This window comes from Littorina saxatilis, linkage group LG14 (assembly GCF_037325665.1).
Source record: "Littorina saxatilis isolate snail1 linkage group LG14, US_GU_Lsax_2.0, whole genome shotgun sequence".
NCBI lineage: Eukaryota > Metazoa > Mollusca > Gastropoda > Littorinimorpha > Littorinidae > Littorina > Littorina saxatilis.
Genome location: NC_090258.1, coordinates 40,827,564 through 40,843,571, shown reverse-complemented (window position 1 = coordinate 40,843,571; position 16,008 = coordinate 40,827,564). Strand labels below are relative to the sequence as shown.

Below are 16,008 nucleotides of genomic sequence, written 5' to 3'. Positions count from 1 at the left end.
TGGATTACTGTATTTCACTCGTTCAACCGCAGTCGATCGACTGTGTTTCTGGCTTATGAAACTGGCCCCTGGGCCCTATTTAGGGCCACGGCAGCAACCGAGAAGAGATTTATACCGTCGTCATCAAGCTGGCAACTGAGAAGTTGACATCTTTTACATATTTCACATCTTTTACATCTCGCTCCCCAACGAGACTGGCTCCACCTCATACCTAGGGCGGGGATGTAGCTCAGTCGGTAGCGCGCTGGATTTGTATCCAGTTGGCCGCTGTCAGCGTGAGTTCGTCCCCACGTTCGGGAGAGATTTATTTCTCAGAGTCAACTTTGTGTGCAGACTCTTCTCGGTGTCCGAACACCCCCGTGTGTACACGCAAGCACAAGACCAAGTGCGCACGAAAAAGATCCTGTAATCCATGTCAGAGTTCAGTGGGTTATAGAAACACGAAAATACCCAGCATGCTTCCTCCGAAAGCGGCGTATGGCTGCCTAAATGGCGGGGTAAAAACGGTCATACACGTAAAAGCCGTGGGAGTTTCAGCCCATGAACGAACAAACAAACAAACCTCATACCTAGGTATTTGTTGGACTGGTTGAGTTGCTTCTTCAATAGGGGCTCCAGATCTCTCCAGCTTGTCTCCTCGGAGTCAATCAGCATCAGCACCTGGCACCTTCCGTTGCGGATGACGTACAAGTAGTCTTCATCGGTGCTGTCAGCCACGATGAGTGTTCGATAACGGAAGTAACGAGCGGAACACTTCTTGGGGTCCCCAAGCATCTTCTCGATGGGGAAACCCTTCATCCAGCTGCACTCAGCCATGTACTTGATGTATTCAGGGATCTACGACAAATCACGGCCAAACAGACGTGTGCATGTTATCTTTTTTCATTTGCAAAAACCTTGATACTGTAAAGTGCACCCATATATATGCACACGCACACAGAAACACACACACACACACACACACACACACACACACACACACACACACACACACACACACACACACAGCCTAAGACACTAAAATCAGTAAGCATAAGGAACGGCATGTCTAACCCCATCGGTGAACCGCTCCGGCACGAAGATGCTGATGTAGTCCTTCTTAGTGAGGATAAGGAGCTGCATGTCTGAGCGTGAGGTGACGGTGCCGGTGCGTTTGCTATGTTCGGTGATGGCCTTCTCCCCGAACCCATCCCCCGCCGTCAGAATGGAGCACGTCTTACAGTACGAGCCTTTCTCCGAGTGCACCACCTCCGTTACAATGGCTGGTCCCGAAACAGCACGAGAAACATTCACACCAAAAGAACAATTTCCATGTATCATTTTAAATGGAAAATAAAGAGACAAAATCAGTACGAACGTGAACAAAACAGTTATTATTTGAATTCAATACATTATAGAGTTCCAATAGGTCCAATCTCACTCGTAGGCGTACGTTGTGTTGTCTGGCAACCATTGAAACAGAAATAAGGTGGGTAGGGGCCTGTTTACACCAGCTCTAGAGAATTTGTACGATCTGAATCAAGGTGTACGGCATGTTTTTAGAAACACTGCCCAGTATTAAAACCATGGATATCAATAAACTTCTTTTCAAGCGAAATGTCGTCAAGGGTAATGTTTTTGGCGCTCTTGTGCAGATCAGGGGTCAGTTTTAATTACAGATTTTGTTTGTTTGTTTGCTTAACGCCCAGCCGACCACGAAGGGCCATATCAGGGCGGTGCTGCTTTGACATATAACGTGCGCCACACACAAGACAGAAGTCGCAGCACAGGCTTCATGTCTCACCCAGTCACATTATTCTGACACCGGACCAACCAGTCCTAGCACTAACCCCATAATGCCAGACGCCAGGCGGAGCAGCCACTAGATTGCCAATTTTAAAGTCTTAGGTATGACCCGGCCGGGGTTCAAACCCACGACCTCCCGATCACAGGGCGGACGCCTTACCACTAGGCCAACCGTGCCGGTCTTTTAATTACAGAGCAAGGAAAACAAAAACATGTTGAACAAGAGGCTATAAGCCTTCAAGACACCGACCTTGGCCACGCAGGACGAAGTAGTAGTAAAGCGCCTCATGGCCCTGGCGGACGATGACACGCTTTTTATTGACGCGCCAGAAGAAGGCGTGCTTGGCGATCTCACGCTGGATGCGTAGAGGGTGCTGGCAGAAGGACTGAATGAGCTGCAGGCTGTACAGCAACGTGTTAATCTGATGCTCCGTCCTCTGCTCAGGCTCCATCATCAGGGTCTGCTCCTCGTCGTGCATCATACTGAACCCGTACTTGCTGCCAATCTGCAAATTGCACAATGATCTAACTCCGTTTGGGAATCCAGAGAGACTTTTTTTTTGTTTAGTGGGGGATCGAGGCTTGCCGATACCCTCTCAGTTCCCCAACTAAACAAAGAAAGCCGAGAGGGATTCCCAACAAGGGATAAAATAGAAAATTTTTTGGTACACTCTTTTTGTGATTAGGCGTGTGGTGTTGATTGTGGACTCTACTCTACTTCTATTCACATAGAGGGGAGAGTTAGGGAGAGAGGGGGGAGGGGGTAGATGGTGGGGGCGGTGGTTACACTGTAATAATTATATACTGGCAATATCTGATCTCAAAACATACATGAGGTACTATGGATATAAACATATCTATCTTTACAGTGGGTAATAGGAATATAGAACAACAAGTTGTTATATCTTTGTAGAACATCAATGAAAAAAGTGTTTATATAGACGGCAGTCTCTTTCAAATTTACCATAATTATTATTTATACTAGAATTGTACTTTTCAATCAAAAGTATTTGTTTTACACTTTTCACAACAAAATGTAATGTGTTGGGGCAATCTTATTCAACTTAGCTCTAAATATACATACTTTTCACAACAAAATGTAATAAAGGTTGGGGCAATCTTATTCAACTTAGCTCTAAATATACATACTTTTCACAACAAAATGTAATAAGTGTTGGGGCAATCTTATTCAACTTAGCTCTAAATATACATACTTTTCACAACAAAATGTAATAAGTGTTGGGGCAATCTTATTCAACTTAGCTCTAAATATACATACTTTTCACAACAAAATGTAATAAGTGTTGGGGCAATCTTATTCAACTTAGCTCTAAATATACATACTTTTCACAACAAAATGTAATAAGTGTTGGGGCAATCTTATTCAACTTAGCTCTAAGTATACATACTTTTCACAACAAAATGTAATAAGTGTTGGGGCAATCTTATTCAACTTAGCTTTAAATATACATACTTTTCACAACAAAATGTAATAAGTGTTGGGGCAATCTTATTCAACTTAGCTCTAAATATACATACTTTTCACAACAAAATGTAATAAGTGTTGGGGCAATCTTATTCAACTTAGCTCTAAATATACATTTTTTAGCAAGGAGAATAAATAGATCCAAAACGACATCAGTGTATACATTATGCAAATGTCCTAAAATAATAAGCTCTTTTGAGAGTTTCAAATTAACGCAATGTGCAAAATGTAAACATAACCATTCTATGAAATCAGACCAAAACAGCTGAACACTAGTACAGTCCCAAAACAAATGTTCTAAGGTTTCTTCCTCATGTTGACAAAAACAACAAGGGTGAATCAGCATTTTTTTTTAATTAAAAATAACAAGCTTTGGGTGGGCAAGATTCTACATAATACTCTGTATTGGAACCATCTCAGGTATGTGTCTTGTGTAGTTCTTATTAGTGTCAAAAATACTCTTCTAACATCCACATCAATATTCAATATATTAGACCATTTTTCCATGCATTGTAAGGTGCCATCTTTTTTAACCAGGTGGGTCTAAATGTGTTTCACTCCCCCTTTGGATTTTTTTCTCCATACATCTTCACCAATATGAAAAACATTATTAGGATCTGCATCCAACGCTAATCTTTTTTGGTAATTCTTAATGGAACGTAATACGCCCTCAAAAAACAGAAAGTTTACATGTACATTTGGATATTGTAGTTTAATCATTATATATGTCCAAAAACCATTTGCTCCCATCAAATGACCGACTGTCGTAATACCATTTTCCATCCAGTTTCTGTTGAAAATAACTCTTTTTTTATTTTTTATTTATTTTTTATCTATACAGATATTTACATTATAATACAAACGCTCTAAAGCAAAATCGCTCCGGGAGATGAGGACACATTTACATGCGAAATGCTGATAATGTTTAAAAACATCTCTCCAAAAGGGATTATGGACTCTTTGCATCAGCAAATTTCCAAACTTGTCTCCTCTCTTATGAATACCATGTACAGGTGGACATAGAATGTGTAGAAGTTCTGTTACTTTTCCTTCGCTATAAAGAACCCGCTGTAACCAGGAAATCTTTAGAGCTGATAAGGCAAAAAAAAAATAGGTCTGTTTACAGTAACATAGGCCAAAAAAAGGCGACGTCGTCATAAACTTTTGCTGTATTATAAAATTGTAAATCGTTTAACCCCAGAATATTTATATTCCAAACTGCCGGTCCTGGTTTCCGATGTAAATCCTTACCACAGACGACGCCCTCTTGAACGTAAGTTTCCATTGTGCAGAAGTGAGTTATATAAATCTTCATTTTTTCCTTCAACGACAGCTTTGTGGAATAATCTTCCAGAAAATATACAACAAACGCAGTCAGTTGGTGAATTTAAAAGGTATTTGACCGATGGAGATGTTGTTGTTCCACCGTATTATTATCTAGGCAACCGCCAGGGACAGGTACTTCACAGCAGGTTGAGATTAAACATGAGCGATTTGCAACAAGACTTAGTTAACCGACACCTCTCTGATAATTTAGAATGTACGTGTGGAGCATGCCCGGAAGATTCTGAACATTTCTTATTACACTGTCCAAAATTTAAAGAACATAGAACCATTTTATTCAATAGTCTGCCAACACACGTTCTGGACTGCAAAACACTCTTGTTTGGAAATACTGATTTAACTATATCTTTGAACACGAAAATATTCTCTGTTGTACAAGACTATGTTATGTTAACTAATCGCTTCGGCTGATATTATATTAACTGTGCAATTGATGTAGCCAGGCATTCTCTCCCTCCCTCTCTCTCTCTCCCTCTCCCTCTCTCTCTCTCTCTCTCTCTCTCTCTCTCTTTCTCTCTCTCTCTCTCTCTTTACCCTATTTGTATAAAATATAATTAAAGATTATCAAGATAAGTGTTGAAGCTATCACTTGTTCGCCATGTTTTGCTATCTGAATGTGTATTGATTATAAGTTCAAGAACGTGTCCATAAGCAATCTGCTTGTTAACGTTCTCAATGTTGTTATTGTTTGAAACGTGTGTATGTGAATTTGAATAAACACGCTTAAACCAAAAAAATAGGGTCGGTAGGTCGGGATTTTATTTATTTATTTTTTCTCCAAAAAACCATATTTTTACGTTATTTTGCAAGATTTTTTTTTTTTTTCCCCTTCCAAATGCCAAAAAAAAGTCTAGGGTCCCGCAAAAAAAATAGGGTCGGTCGGGTTACCGTAAACAGACCTTTTTTTTTTTTGGCCTAAAGAACATTTCAACCATTTTAAGCCCTCCAACTTCATATGACTGATAATGATATGCTGTTAATCTCTTCATTCTGTCCTTCTTGTTATTCCACAGGAAAGAAAAAAATAACTTATTTAACTCAAACAAAAACTTCTCCTCAGGGTCTGGTAGATTCATAAACAGGTAATCTAGACAATGCCAGACTCTTAATAACTGTAATTTTTCCAAAAGGGGTTACATTTCTTCTAGACCACGACCTTAAAGGCACAGTAAGCCTCCCGTAAACCATCACAGAGCTCCCCGAGCGTCTACATACAGTACAAGCATACTTCCATTTGAACGCTCACCGAACTGGAACATCCTGGCTGCTTTCTGTCGAGCGTGAGAAATTTTCAAAGAATTTATTTTCGTGGACTTGCTCCTCTACAACAATGGCGCCTCTTTTTGGTGCTGGACGGCTGTAATGAATATTCATTTACGGAAATCACGCCCGGACAGTAAGCCTCCCGTAAACCATCACAGATACTGTCAGGCTTTTACACACAGTACAAACACCCTTCCATTTTGAACGCTCACCAAACGGGAACATCCTAGGTGCCCTACGTAAAGAGCGAGCAATTTTTTAAGAATTAATTTTGCAGATTGTCTCGAACACTTTTTGGACCCATCCTGAACTCAGGTCAAAAATGAGTTACTTCCCTTCGGGTCTCATTCTATCGATGTAAACTGGCCATAGCTGTGGATCGATGATTATCAGAATGTTTTTGGACCGTGGTGCGTTTTTGCGCAAGACCTAACTTTTAAAATCTAAATAATAAATTGACAGCTTGTTACACAAACATTCTTCAATAATAAAAGAATTCTTTTTTCATCAAGACAAGATCAGTACAATTCGAAGTTGTGAAAGTTTGAAAAAAGAAAAGCCCGGAAGCAGGGTCACGCAAGGGTCGTAGCAAACGACGGTTTATGCATATCGCCGTTCCTCTCAACAGTCAAAAGCCATCGCTAGAGTTCTTGTGAACCACAGCCGTTTGTTTCGTGCATAAAAACGTGCTATTGTAGATAAGCTCACATCGAGTCGCATTCAAATGACTAACCGTGACGACTACATTGTGAACAAGTCGCGTAAGGCGAAAATACAATATTTAGTCAAGTAGCTGTCGAACTCACAGAATGAAACTGAACGCAATGCCATTTTTCAGCAAGACCGTATACTCGTAGCATCGTCAGTCCACCGCTCATGGCAAAGGCAGTGAAATTGACAAGAAGAGCGGGGTAGTAGTTGCGCTAAGAAGGATAGCACGCTTTTCTGTACCTCTCTTTGTTTTAACTTTCTGAGCGTGTTTTTAATCCAAACATATCATATCTATATGTTTTTGGAATCAGGAACCGACAAGGAATAAGATGAAAGTGTTTTTAAATTGATTTGGACAATTTAATTTTGATAATAATTTTTATATATTTAATTTTCAGAGCTTGTTTTTAATCCGAATATAACATATTTATATTTTTTTGGAATCAGCAAATGATGGAGAATAAGATAAACGTAAATTTGGATCGTTTTATAAATTTTTATTTTTTTTTTACAATTTTCAGATTTTTAATGACCAAAGTCATTAATTAATGTTTAAGCCACCAAGCTGAAATGCAATACCGAAGTCCGGGCTTCGTCGAAGATTACTTGACCAAAATTTCAACCAATTTGGTTGAAAAATGAGGGCGTGACAGTGCCGCCTCAACTTTCACGAAAAGCCGGATATGACGTCATCAAAGACATTTATCAAAAAAATGAAAAAAACGTTCGGGGATATCATACCCAGGAACTCTCATGTCAAATTTCATAAAGATCGGTCCAGTAGTTTGGTCTGAATCGCTCTACACGCACGCACGCACGCACACACGCACACACATACACCACGACCCTCGTTTCGATTCCCCCTCGATGTTAAAATATTTAGTCAAAACTTGACTAAATATAACAAGAAGAGCAAACGCTCGATCGAGTCACTTTCGCAGTTCTGAATATTATATGAGGCATCAGATGGACAGGAAGAAATTGCTATTCACAACACAATGAGTCACGTTTACATAAAATTTGAGCCCGGTCACTTTTATAGTTTCCGAGAAAAGCCCAACGTTAAGTTGTGTGTTGCCGAACAGAAAAGGCTAGTTATCTCCCTTGTTTTTCTGATAACGTTCGTAAAAGGCTACAGATGTAAATACTTTGATGTAAAGAATAATCCTACAAAGTTTCAATCACATGCGATGAACTTTGTCAAAGATATAAAATGTCTAATTTTTCCTTTGACGCTGACCTGTGACCTTGAAAAAGGTCAAAGGTCAACGAAACCATCGTTAAAGTGTAGAGGTCATTGGAGGTCACGACTAAACAAAATATGAGCCCGATCGCTTTGATAGTTTCCGAGAAAAGTCCAACGTTAAGGTGGTGTCTACGGACGGCCGGCCGGCCGGACGGCCGGCCGGACGGCCGGCCGGACAGACTAACACTGACCGATTACATAGAGTCACTTTTTCTCAAGTGACTCAAAAAGGGAAACTGGATCACACGGGTTCACGATGGCTCAGGGGTAAGATAAACCACGCAAAAATAAATTCTTTGAAAATTGTTCGCTCTTTACAGGGGCACCTAGGATGTTCTCAATCGGTGAGTGTTTAAATGAAAGGGTGATTGTACTGTGTGTAAAAGCCTGACCGTATCTGTGGTGGTTTACGGGAGGCTTACTGTGCCTTTAACAAATGTTCAAATTCGACCAATTTATGTTAATTATAATTTAAGGGTATAATTTCATCTAAATTGGTTGAGAAAAAAAATGACCAGGGATTTAAATGTTACAGGGTTCCAACTGAGCTTAATTTCTGGCATAAATTTGATGTTACAGTTTTTATGTGAACCAATCCAGACTGCTCTGGTTTTCTCATAATTCATTTTCAGACCAGATATTACGGAAAATTTCTTTAAAACGTGTATACATGCACAAAAGGGTTGTTTTGAACCATCTAAGAACAGTGAGGTATCATCTGCAAACTGAGATATCAATATTTCATCATCCGTCACTTTTATACCTTTTATCTCTTTACTCTGGCGAATCATAATATACAAGAATTCAGCAAATATTGAATATAAATAAGGGGACAGTTGATTACCCTGTCTGGTACCTCTTTGTACATCAAACCAACTTGAATATTTACCAATGGTAAACTGATCATTTTTACATTTAGTCAAGTTATGACTAAATGTTTTAACGTTGACTGGGGATCGAGATGAGGGTGTGGTGTAGTGTCTGTACATGTGTGTGTGTGCAGAGCGATTCAGAGAAACTACTGGACCGATCTTCATGAAACTTTACATGAGAGTTCCTGAGTATAATATCTCTAGACTTTTTTTCTTTTTTTTGATAAATGTCTTTGATGACGTCATATCCGGCTTTTTGTGAAAGTTGAGGCGGCACTGTCACGCTCTCATCTTTTTTCAACCAAATTGGTTTAAATTTTGGTCAAGTAATCTTCGACGAAGGCCGGACTTTGGTATTGCATTTCAGCTTGACGGCTTAAACTGACATTATTTAATGAGATTGCTCATTAAAGTTGTCATTGAATCGATTTTTTGCAAACAGATTTGTTTGTTCGTTCATGGGGTGAAACTCCCACGGCTTTTACGTGTATGACCGTTTTTACCCCGCCATTTAGGCAGCCATACGCCGCTTTCGGAGGAAGCATGCTGGGTATTTTCGTGTTTCTATAACCCACCGAACTCTGACATGGATTACAGGATTTTTTCGTGCGCACTTGGTCTTGTGCTTGCGTGTACACACGGGGGTACTCCGTCACGGCGGAGGGCTGACCGTGCACCCAAAAGCGGACTCTATCAAATGGGTATTTTTTAAAAGCTTGGGACCTGCCAAACATAAAAATCGATGTTAACAAGAAATATTCAAGGGCGCACTTTCTCTTTTCAGTCAAAATTCAACTATACCCTGAAGAGTGATGCACGAGCATTTCAGACGCTTGCCTCTGAAAAAAGAAGTTCTCAGCCAAATTACGAACTCAAACTGGTACGTTTTACATATAAATGTGTTAGTTGGTATCTTTTGATTATCACAAAACAATTTGCGACTGCTTTGGCCGAGGATGCTGGTGACAGTATCATTATTATGAACCCTACCCTAAATCCAGGAAAGACGTCGTCCAAAATGTAGGTAAGTTTTGATTAAAAATAAATTCACACAAGACTAGTATTGTTGTTTGGCTTCAATGGATATATTTTCGTCAAGTATGATGTCTTTACATAATATCTGTATAATATGAATGGATTTGAACCATATACTATGTCATTATGACCTTCCAATCTTCCTAACCCCCAGCCCAGTAAAGCGTGCGAGACGTTTCCTGAAAAAATGTCGCTTTGTGGTGCGAGTTCAGTGTGACATGATTAGTTTCCAGAACCCCATTTCTGACTTTCAAAGTTTATCTACATACATTTAGCAATGTACGAGCAAAATATGACAACTTAATGGTGCCTTTTGGTTTAATGCTATGGTAAAATTGCTAGTGATAGTGTTTACAGCTTGAAACAAAACATAACAGATGGGAATAGTCTTCCTCAATCTGGTTCAGAGCATAATGTATTTCTATTTTCAGAGGTAGCATTATTTCTGATAAGAGCTAGAGCCAATATAATGATGCTGAATATTTGAAAAATGAACTTTGTGACTCATCTGAGTAGCAAGAGAGCCTTCGTGATCGTCAGCGTAAGGCTGGCTGTCTTCAAGGCAATTCCTAGATGAACAACTTAACACTGCGTTCGATTATTCGCCCGTTTCTTAAGCTAGAGCTTTGAGACTTTACACGCGTCTAGGGCTACATGTACGCTTTACAATACGTAAAATATAGTTGACTCTCGCGTTATTTAAAGGTCACAACAAGGTCATTACCAGGCAAAAACGAGGGAAAACCGAGGGAAAGTACCATTTTCTGCAACTGTTTGTTAGAAAAAGATTTCAAATTCAATTGTTTCCTGGGATTAACGCATCTCTAGACATGACAATCATCCGATTATCAGACATCAATTGTGGAGGTCACGACAAGGTCATTACCAGGTAAAAAACGAGGGAAACCCGAGGGAAAATACCATTTTCTGCAACTTGTGTGTAAGTAAATGCTTTCAAACTCCATCTTCTTCTGGTATTGGCGCATCTCTAGGCATGACAATCATCTGATTAACAGTCCTCAATTTTCAAGGTCACAACAAGGTCATTACCAGATAGAACCGAGAGAAAACCGAGGGAAAATACCATTTTCTATAACTTTTTTGTAAGTAAGAGCTTATAAACTCCATCTTCTTCTGGGATTAGCGCTGATTTCAATGACCCTGAAGTCCGAGGAAAGTTTTCTTGGCCCATGCCTAGTTTGAAGGTCATGACAAGGTCAAATTTACACGTTTTCTATTTGGGAATATCTTTTACGGTCAAATAAAATACTTTCTGGACGTCAGCTATTTTCGAAGCTAAAGCTTAATTACAACTTTACACACGTCTTGGGATTTATGAGACATAACGCAAATATTGTTGACTCTCGTAATATTTAAAGGTCACACAACAAGGTCATCACCAGGTAAAACCGAGGGAAAGTACCATTTTCTGCAACTGTTGGTAAGAATGAACTTTCAAATTCAATTGTTTCCTTGAATTAGCGCATCTCTAGATATGACAATCATCTGATTAACAGTCATGAATTGTGGAGGTCACGACAAGGTCATTACCGGGGAAAACCGAGGGAAAATACCATTTTCTGCAACTTGTGTGTAAGTAAATGCTTTCAAACTCCATCTTCTTCTGGTATTGGCGCATCTCTAGACATGACAATCATCTGATTAACAGTCCTCAATTTTCAAGGTCACAACAAGGTCATTACCAGATAAAACCGATGGAAAACCGAGGGAAAATACCATTTTCTGCAACTTTTTTGTAAGTAAGAGCTTATAAACTCCATCTTCTTCTAGGATTAGCGCTGATTTCAATGACCCTGAAGTCTTTGGAAAGTTTTCTTGACCCATGCAATGTTTGAAGGTCATGACAAGGATGGGATTTTACACACGTCTAGGGCATTATAAGACATGAAACAAATATTGTTGACTCTCGTAATATTTAAAGGTCACACAACAAGGTCATTACTGGGTAAAACGACGGAAAATATATCAACTTTATGACTTGTCTGAGCCGGTGTGATCCTCAGAGTCAGGCTTGCAGACCGCAAGGCTATCGGTAGATGAACACCTTAACATTGACTTTTTCTTCTCTCTCCCCTTCTCTTCTACCCCTATTACATCCAGCCCCGCCCACCCCCCTAGAGCCCCTGTGGGCGAAGGAAGATGTCATGAATCTGCCTCAACAGCTTTAGCTTAGAAAATAGCCGAACACAAATAGAAAACGTGTAAACTTGACCTTGTCATGACCTTGAAACTAGGCATGGGCCAAGAAAACTTTCCTCAGACTTCAGGGTCATAGAAATCAGCGCTAATCCCAGAAGAAGATGGAGTTTATAAGCTCTTACTTACAAAAAAGTTATAGAAAATGGTATTTTTTCTCGGTTTTCTCTCGGTTCTATCTGGTAATGACCTGGTTGTGACCTTGAAAATTGAGGACTGTTAATCAGATGATTGTCATGCCTAGAGATGCGCCAATACCAGAAGAAGATGGAGTTTGAAAGCTTTTACTTTCACACAAGTTGCAGAAAATGGTATTTTCCCTCGGTTTTCCCTCGTTTTTGCCTGGTAATGACCTTGTCGTGACCTCCACAATTGATGTCTGATAATCGGATGATTGTCATGTCTAGAGATGCGTTAATCCCCCAAAAATAATTGAATTTGAAATCTTTTTCTAACAAACAGTTGCAGAAAATGGTACTTTCCGTCGGTTTTCCCTCGTTTTTGCCTGGTAATGACCTTGTTGTGACCTTTAAATAACGCGAGAGTCAACTATATTTTACGTATTGTAAAGCGTACATGTAGCCCTAGACGCGTGTAAAGTTTCAAAGCTCTAGCTTAAGAAACGGGCGAATAATCGAACGCAGTGTTAAGTTGTTCATCTAGGAATTACCTTGAAGACAGACAGCCAGCCTTACGCTGAAGATCACGAAGGCTCTTCTGCTACTCAGATGAGTCACAAAGTTCATTTTTCAAATATTCAGCATCATTATATTGGCTCTAGCTCTTATCAGAAATAATGCTACCTCTGAAAATAGAAATACATTATGCTCTGAACCAGATTGAGGAAGACTATTCCCCTCTGTTATGTTTTGTTTCAAGCTGTAAACACTATCACTAGGATTTTTTACCATAGCATTAAACCAAAAGGCACCATTAAGTTGTCATATTTTGCTCGTGCATTGCTAAATGTATGTAGATAAACTTCGAAAGTCAGAAATGGGGTTCTGGAAACTAATCATGTCACACTGAACTCGCACCACAAAGCGACATTTTTTCAGGAAACGTCTCGCACGCTTTACTGGGCTGGGGGTTAGGAAGATTGGAAGGTCATAGTGACATAGTATATGGTTTAAATCCATTCATATTTTACAGATATTATGTAAAGACATCATACTTGACGAAAATATATCCATTGAAGCCAAACAACAATACTAGTCTTGTGTGAATTTATTTTTAATCAAAACTTACCTACATTTTGGACGACGTCTTTCCTGGATTTAGGGTAGGGTTCATAATAATGATACTGTCACCAGCATCCTCGGCCAAAGCAGTCGCAAATTGTTTTGTGATAATCAAAAGATACCAACTAACACATTTATATGTAAAACGTACCAGTTTGAGTTCGTAATTTGGCTGAGAACTTCTTTTTTCAGAGGCAAGCGTCTGAAATGCTCGTGCATCAATCTTCAGGGTATAGTTGAATTTTGACTGAAAAGAGAAAGTGCGCCCATGAATATTTCTTGTTAACATCGATTTTTATGTTCGGCAGGCCCCAAGCTTTCAAAAAATACCCATTTGGTTGAGTCCGCTTTTGGGTGCACGGTCAGCCCTCCGCCGTGACGGAGTAGGGTGTTCGGACACCGAGGAGAGTCTGCACACAAAGTTGACTCTGAGAACGTGGGGAAACTCACGCTGACAGCGGCCAACTGGAGACAAATCCAGCGCGCTACCGACTGAGCTACATCCCCGCCCGCAAACAGATTTAAAGTTGATTGCGTCGTATTCTTCGTTAAATTTTGAATATAAAAATATAATACATATGTCATGTTTACTCTTAAAATGTGATCACAATTAACGAAAATAGGTTAATTAGTATAGTACTACGATTATAAGTTAAGAAATCGATCCAAAAATGATTTCATCTTATTCTTTATCATTTCCTGATTCCAAAAAGATATAATATGTTGTATCCAAAACAAGCTCAGACAGTTTAAAGGAATACAGAAAAGCGCGCTTTCCTGCTTACCGCAATAGGCTATTTCGCTAATCTTGCATGTCAGTTTCATTTCGTGTTGCATGGAAAAAGTGAGCGTCTTCCTTGCCGCAGGGATTGACGAAGCTGTTTTGTCTTGGTGAAAACAAATGCAGTATGTTCAGTTTCACTCTGTGGGGTCGACAGATTCACTAAATGTTGTAATTTCGCCTTACGCGACTTGTTTGTTTTGCATACACAATAGACCTTTTCGGTATCTGAGCAGCTCTCGCGAGACACGCTCTTTGTTATGATTTGAACATCGCGAGAACTTCGAACTTTGGCTTGTGCAGCTCGCACGAGATCGCTGTACCGCATGCTTTGCTATGCTCTGAAGTTTGCGAGAGATCACGAGAGCTTGGAATACCGATAGGGTCTATTGTATCTTCCCTCATTGCATGCCTCTGTTCTGTAATTATGGGTAATAGCTACTGGTGAACATACGATGAGAAATTTCAAACATGCAGCCTCAACGATTTTTTTTAATGAAGAGCTTCGGCGTACTGTCACTTTTTGGAAATTTTTTGAACAAATCCATCTGTTTAAAAAACAAACAAACTGGTGCTAGTTCTAAAAGTGAGCATGAATGTGACTTGTTATGCTTTCAAGCTTCATAATAAATCAACATATTGGAAAACAAATTGCAAACAGTCAGTTTTTATTTTTCGTGCCATTTCTCCCCTGAAAGGGTCATAAATGATGATTTGAAAAAGAATTTCCCTTTGACAAAAGTCAAGACTTGCTTCAAACTGACAACGGGCCTGAATCAGTAGCTGACAAAGGAATTAGACCGTTAAAACTGAGAACTGAAATATTGTGTGTCTGGACAAAAGAAAGGAATTCAATGTAGTCACACTAGTACTAGCATTTTTAGACAACACAAATTTAGCCTTAATTTAACCTTCACTGTGCTTCCTGGGTCGTGGACGACCCAGAGCCTCACACAAGTGTCTGTATCTCTGAAATTATTGGGAGATTTTGATTGAGGCTTCATGTAATCCTCAAACATCAAAGAACCTTCCTGTCGACCAAATTTGAAAGGATTATCTTTGTATACAAACAAATAAACAATGACGTCATTTGAACTACAAAGTCCGGATGTTGTGGGACGTGGACGACCCATACTCTGCAAAGAGGCGGTACGCGGTAAAGAGTGTATCCCTATTCGGATGGCGTAGGTCGGGTACAACCCATACTTTTTACGTTGAATCCTTCTTTAAAAAGTAAGGATCGTACACTACCCACATCATCCGGACTGTGTAGTCCAAAGCGTGATCCGGTGAAGGTTAATGTGATGTTACTTTATTTCAAGGTCATTTTGCTGAAGCCATGAATACATCCAGACATTGTCGCGTTATTTCCGTTGCCAAATATTTTGACGCTTACCTTAAACATCGCCTTGTCGAGGAAGTCCTTTTTATTGGGTTTGACAATCACAGCACTGTCGCCCATGTCTATAAAGTTGGGATGCATCGCCGAGATTTCGTACGATCTGCACGTCAACAAACGCCGTAAAAGCAAGGTCTATGCCTCTCCCTCTGGATTTAATCACTTTGCCGCATATGTTATGTTTGTCAGTGCCCTGCTTGCTTGTTCGCTATGTTGACGAGATGGAATCTGATTGCTTTATAAGTGATACGTTCTCACTTCTTGTTTGAGAAATACATCTCCCAAAAAAGTATAGGGATTAAAGTTGATAATATTTATAATCAGAAAAAAATCTACCCGGGGAGACTCGTTAGCTCTGACTTTTTTCTCGGGACAGTAGTTCTTTAATCAGGAAATCCTGATTTCTTGATCGGATCTTTCAGCCCTGGAAAACAGCGGCAACTATACATTGTGTATATGCACTGGAAGCAACTCATCCTCATCCTCGCCAAAGACATAATTATGTGGGCCACGGTGACAGCTACGTAAATAAGGTCACACAGGAGTTTCGTGTTCATCAACCACCACCGTTACTGTTTTTTTCTTTATCAACACCACCCACCACCACACCCCGCCACCATCATCCATC

General features: G+C 39.8%; 1 protein-coding gene across 1 annotated transcript in view; it reads right to left on the bottom strand.

The window, feature by feature from the left end:
* LOC138946780 (uncharacterized) overlaps positions 1–15,464 on the bottom strand; it is a 49,607-nt gene extending 34,143 nt beyond the window's left edge. The window contains exons 1-4 of the mRNA XM_070318182.1: positions 15,378–15,464; positions 2,036–2,291; positions 1,054–1,262; positions 570–837 (exon numbers count right to left, since the gene is read on the bottom strand). Coding sequence (XP_070174283.1) covers positions 570–837; positions 1,054–1,262; positions 2,036–2,291; positions 15,378–15,464 — 820 coding nt within the window. The remainder of the gene's footprint in view (positions 1–569; positions 838–1,053; positions 1,263–2,035; positions 2,292–15,377) is intronic.
* Positions 15,465–16,008: the final 544 nt, after the last annotated feature.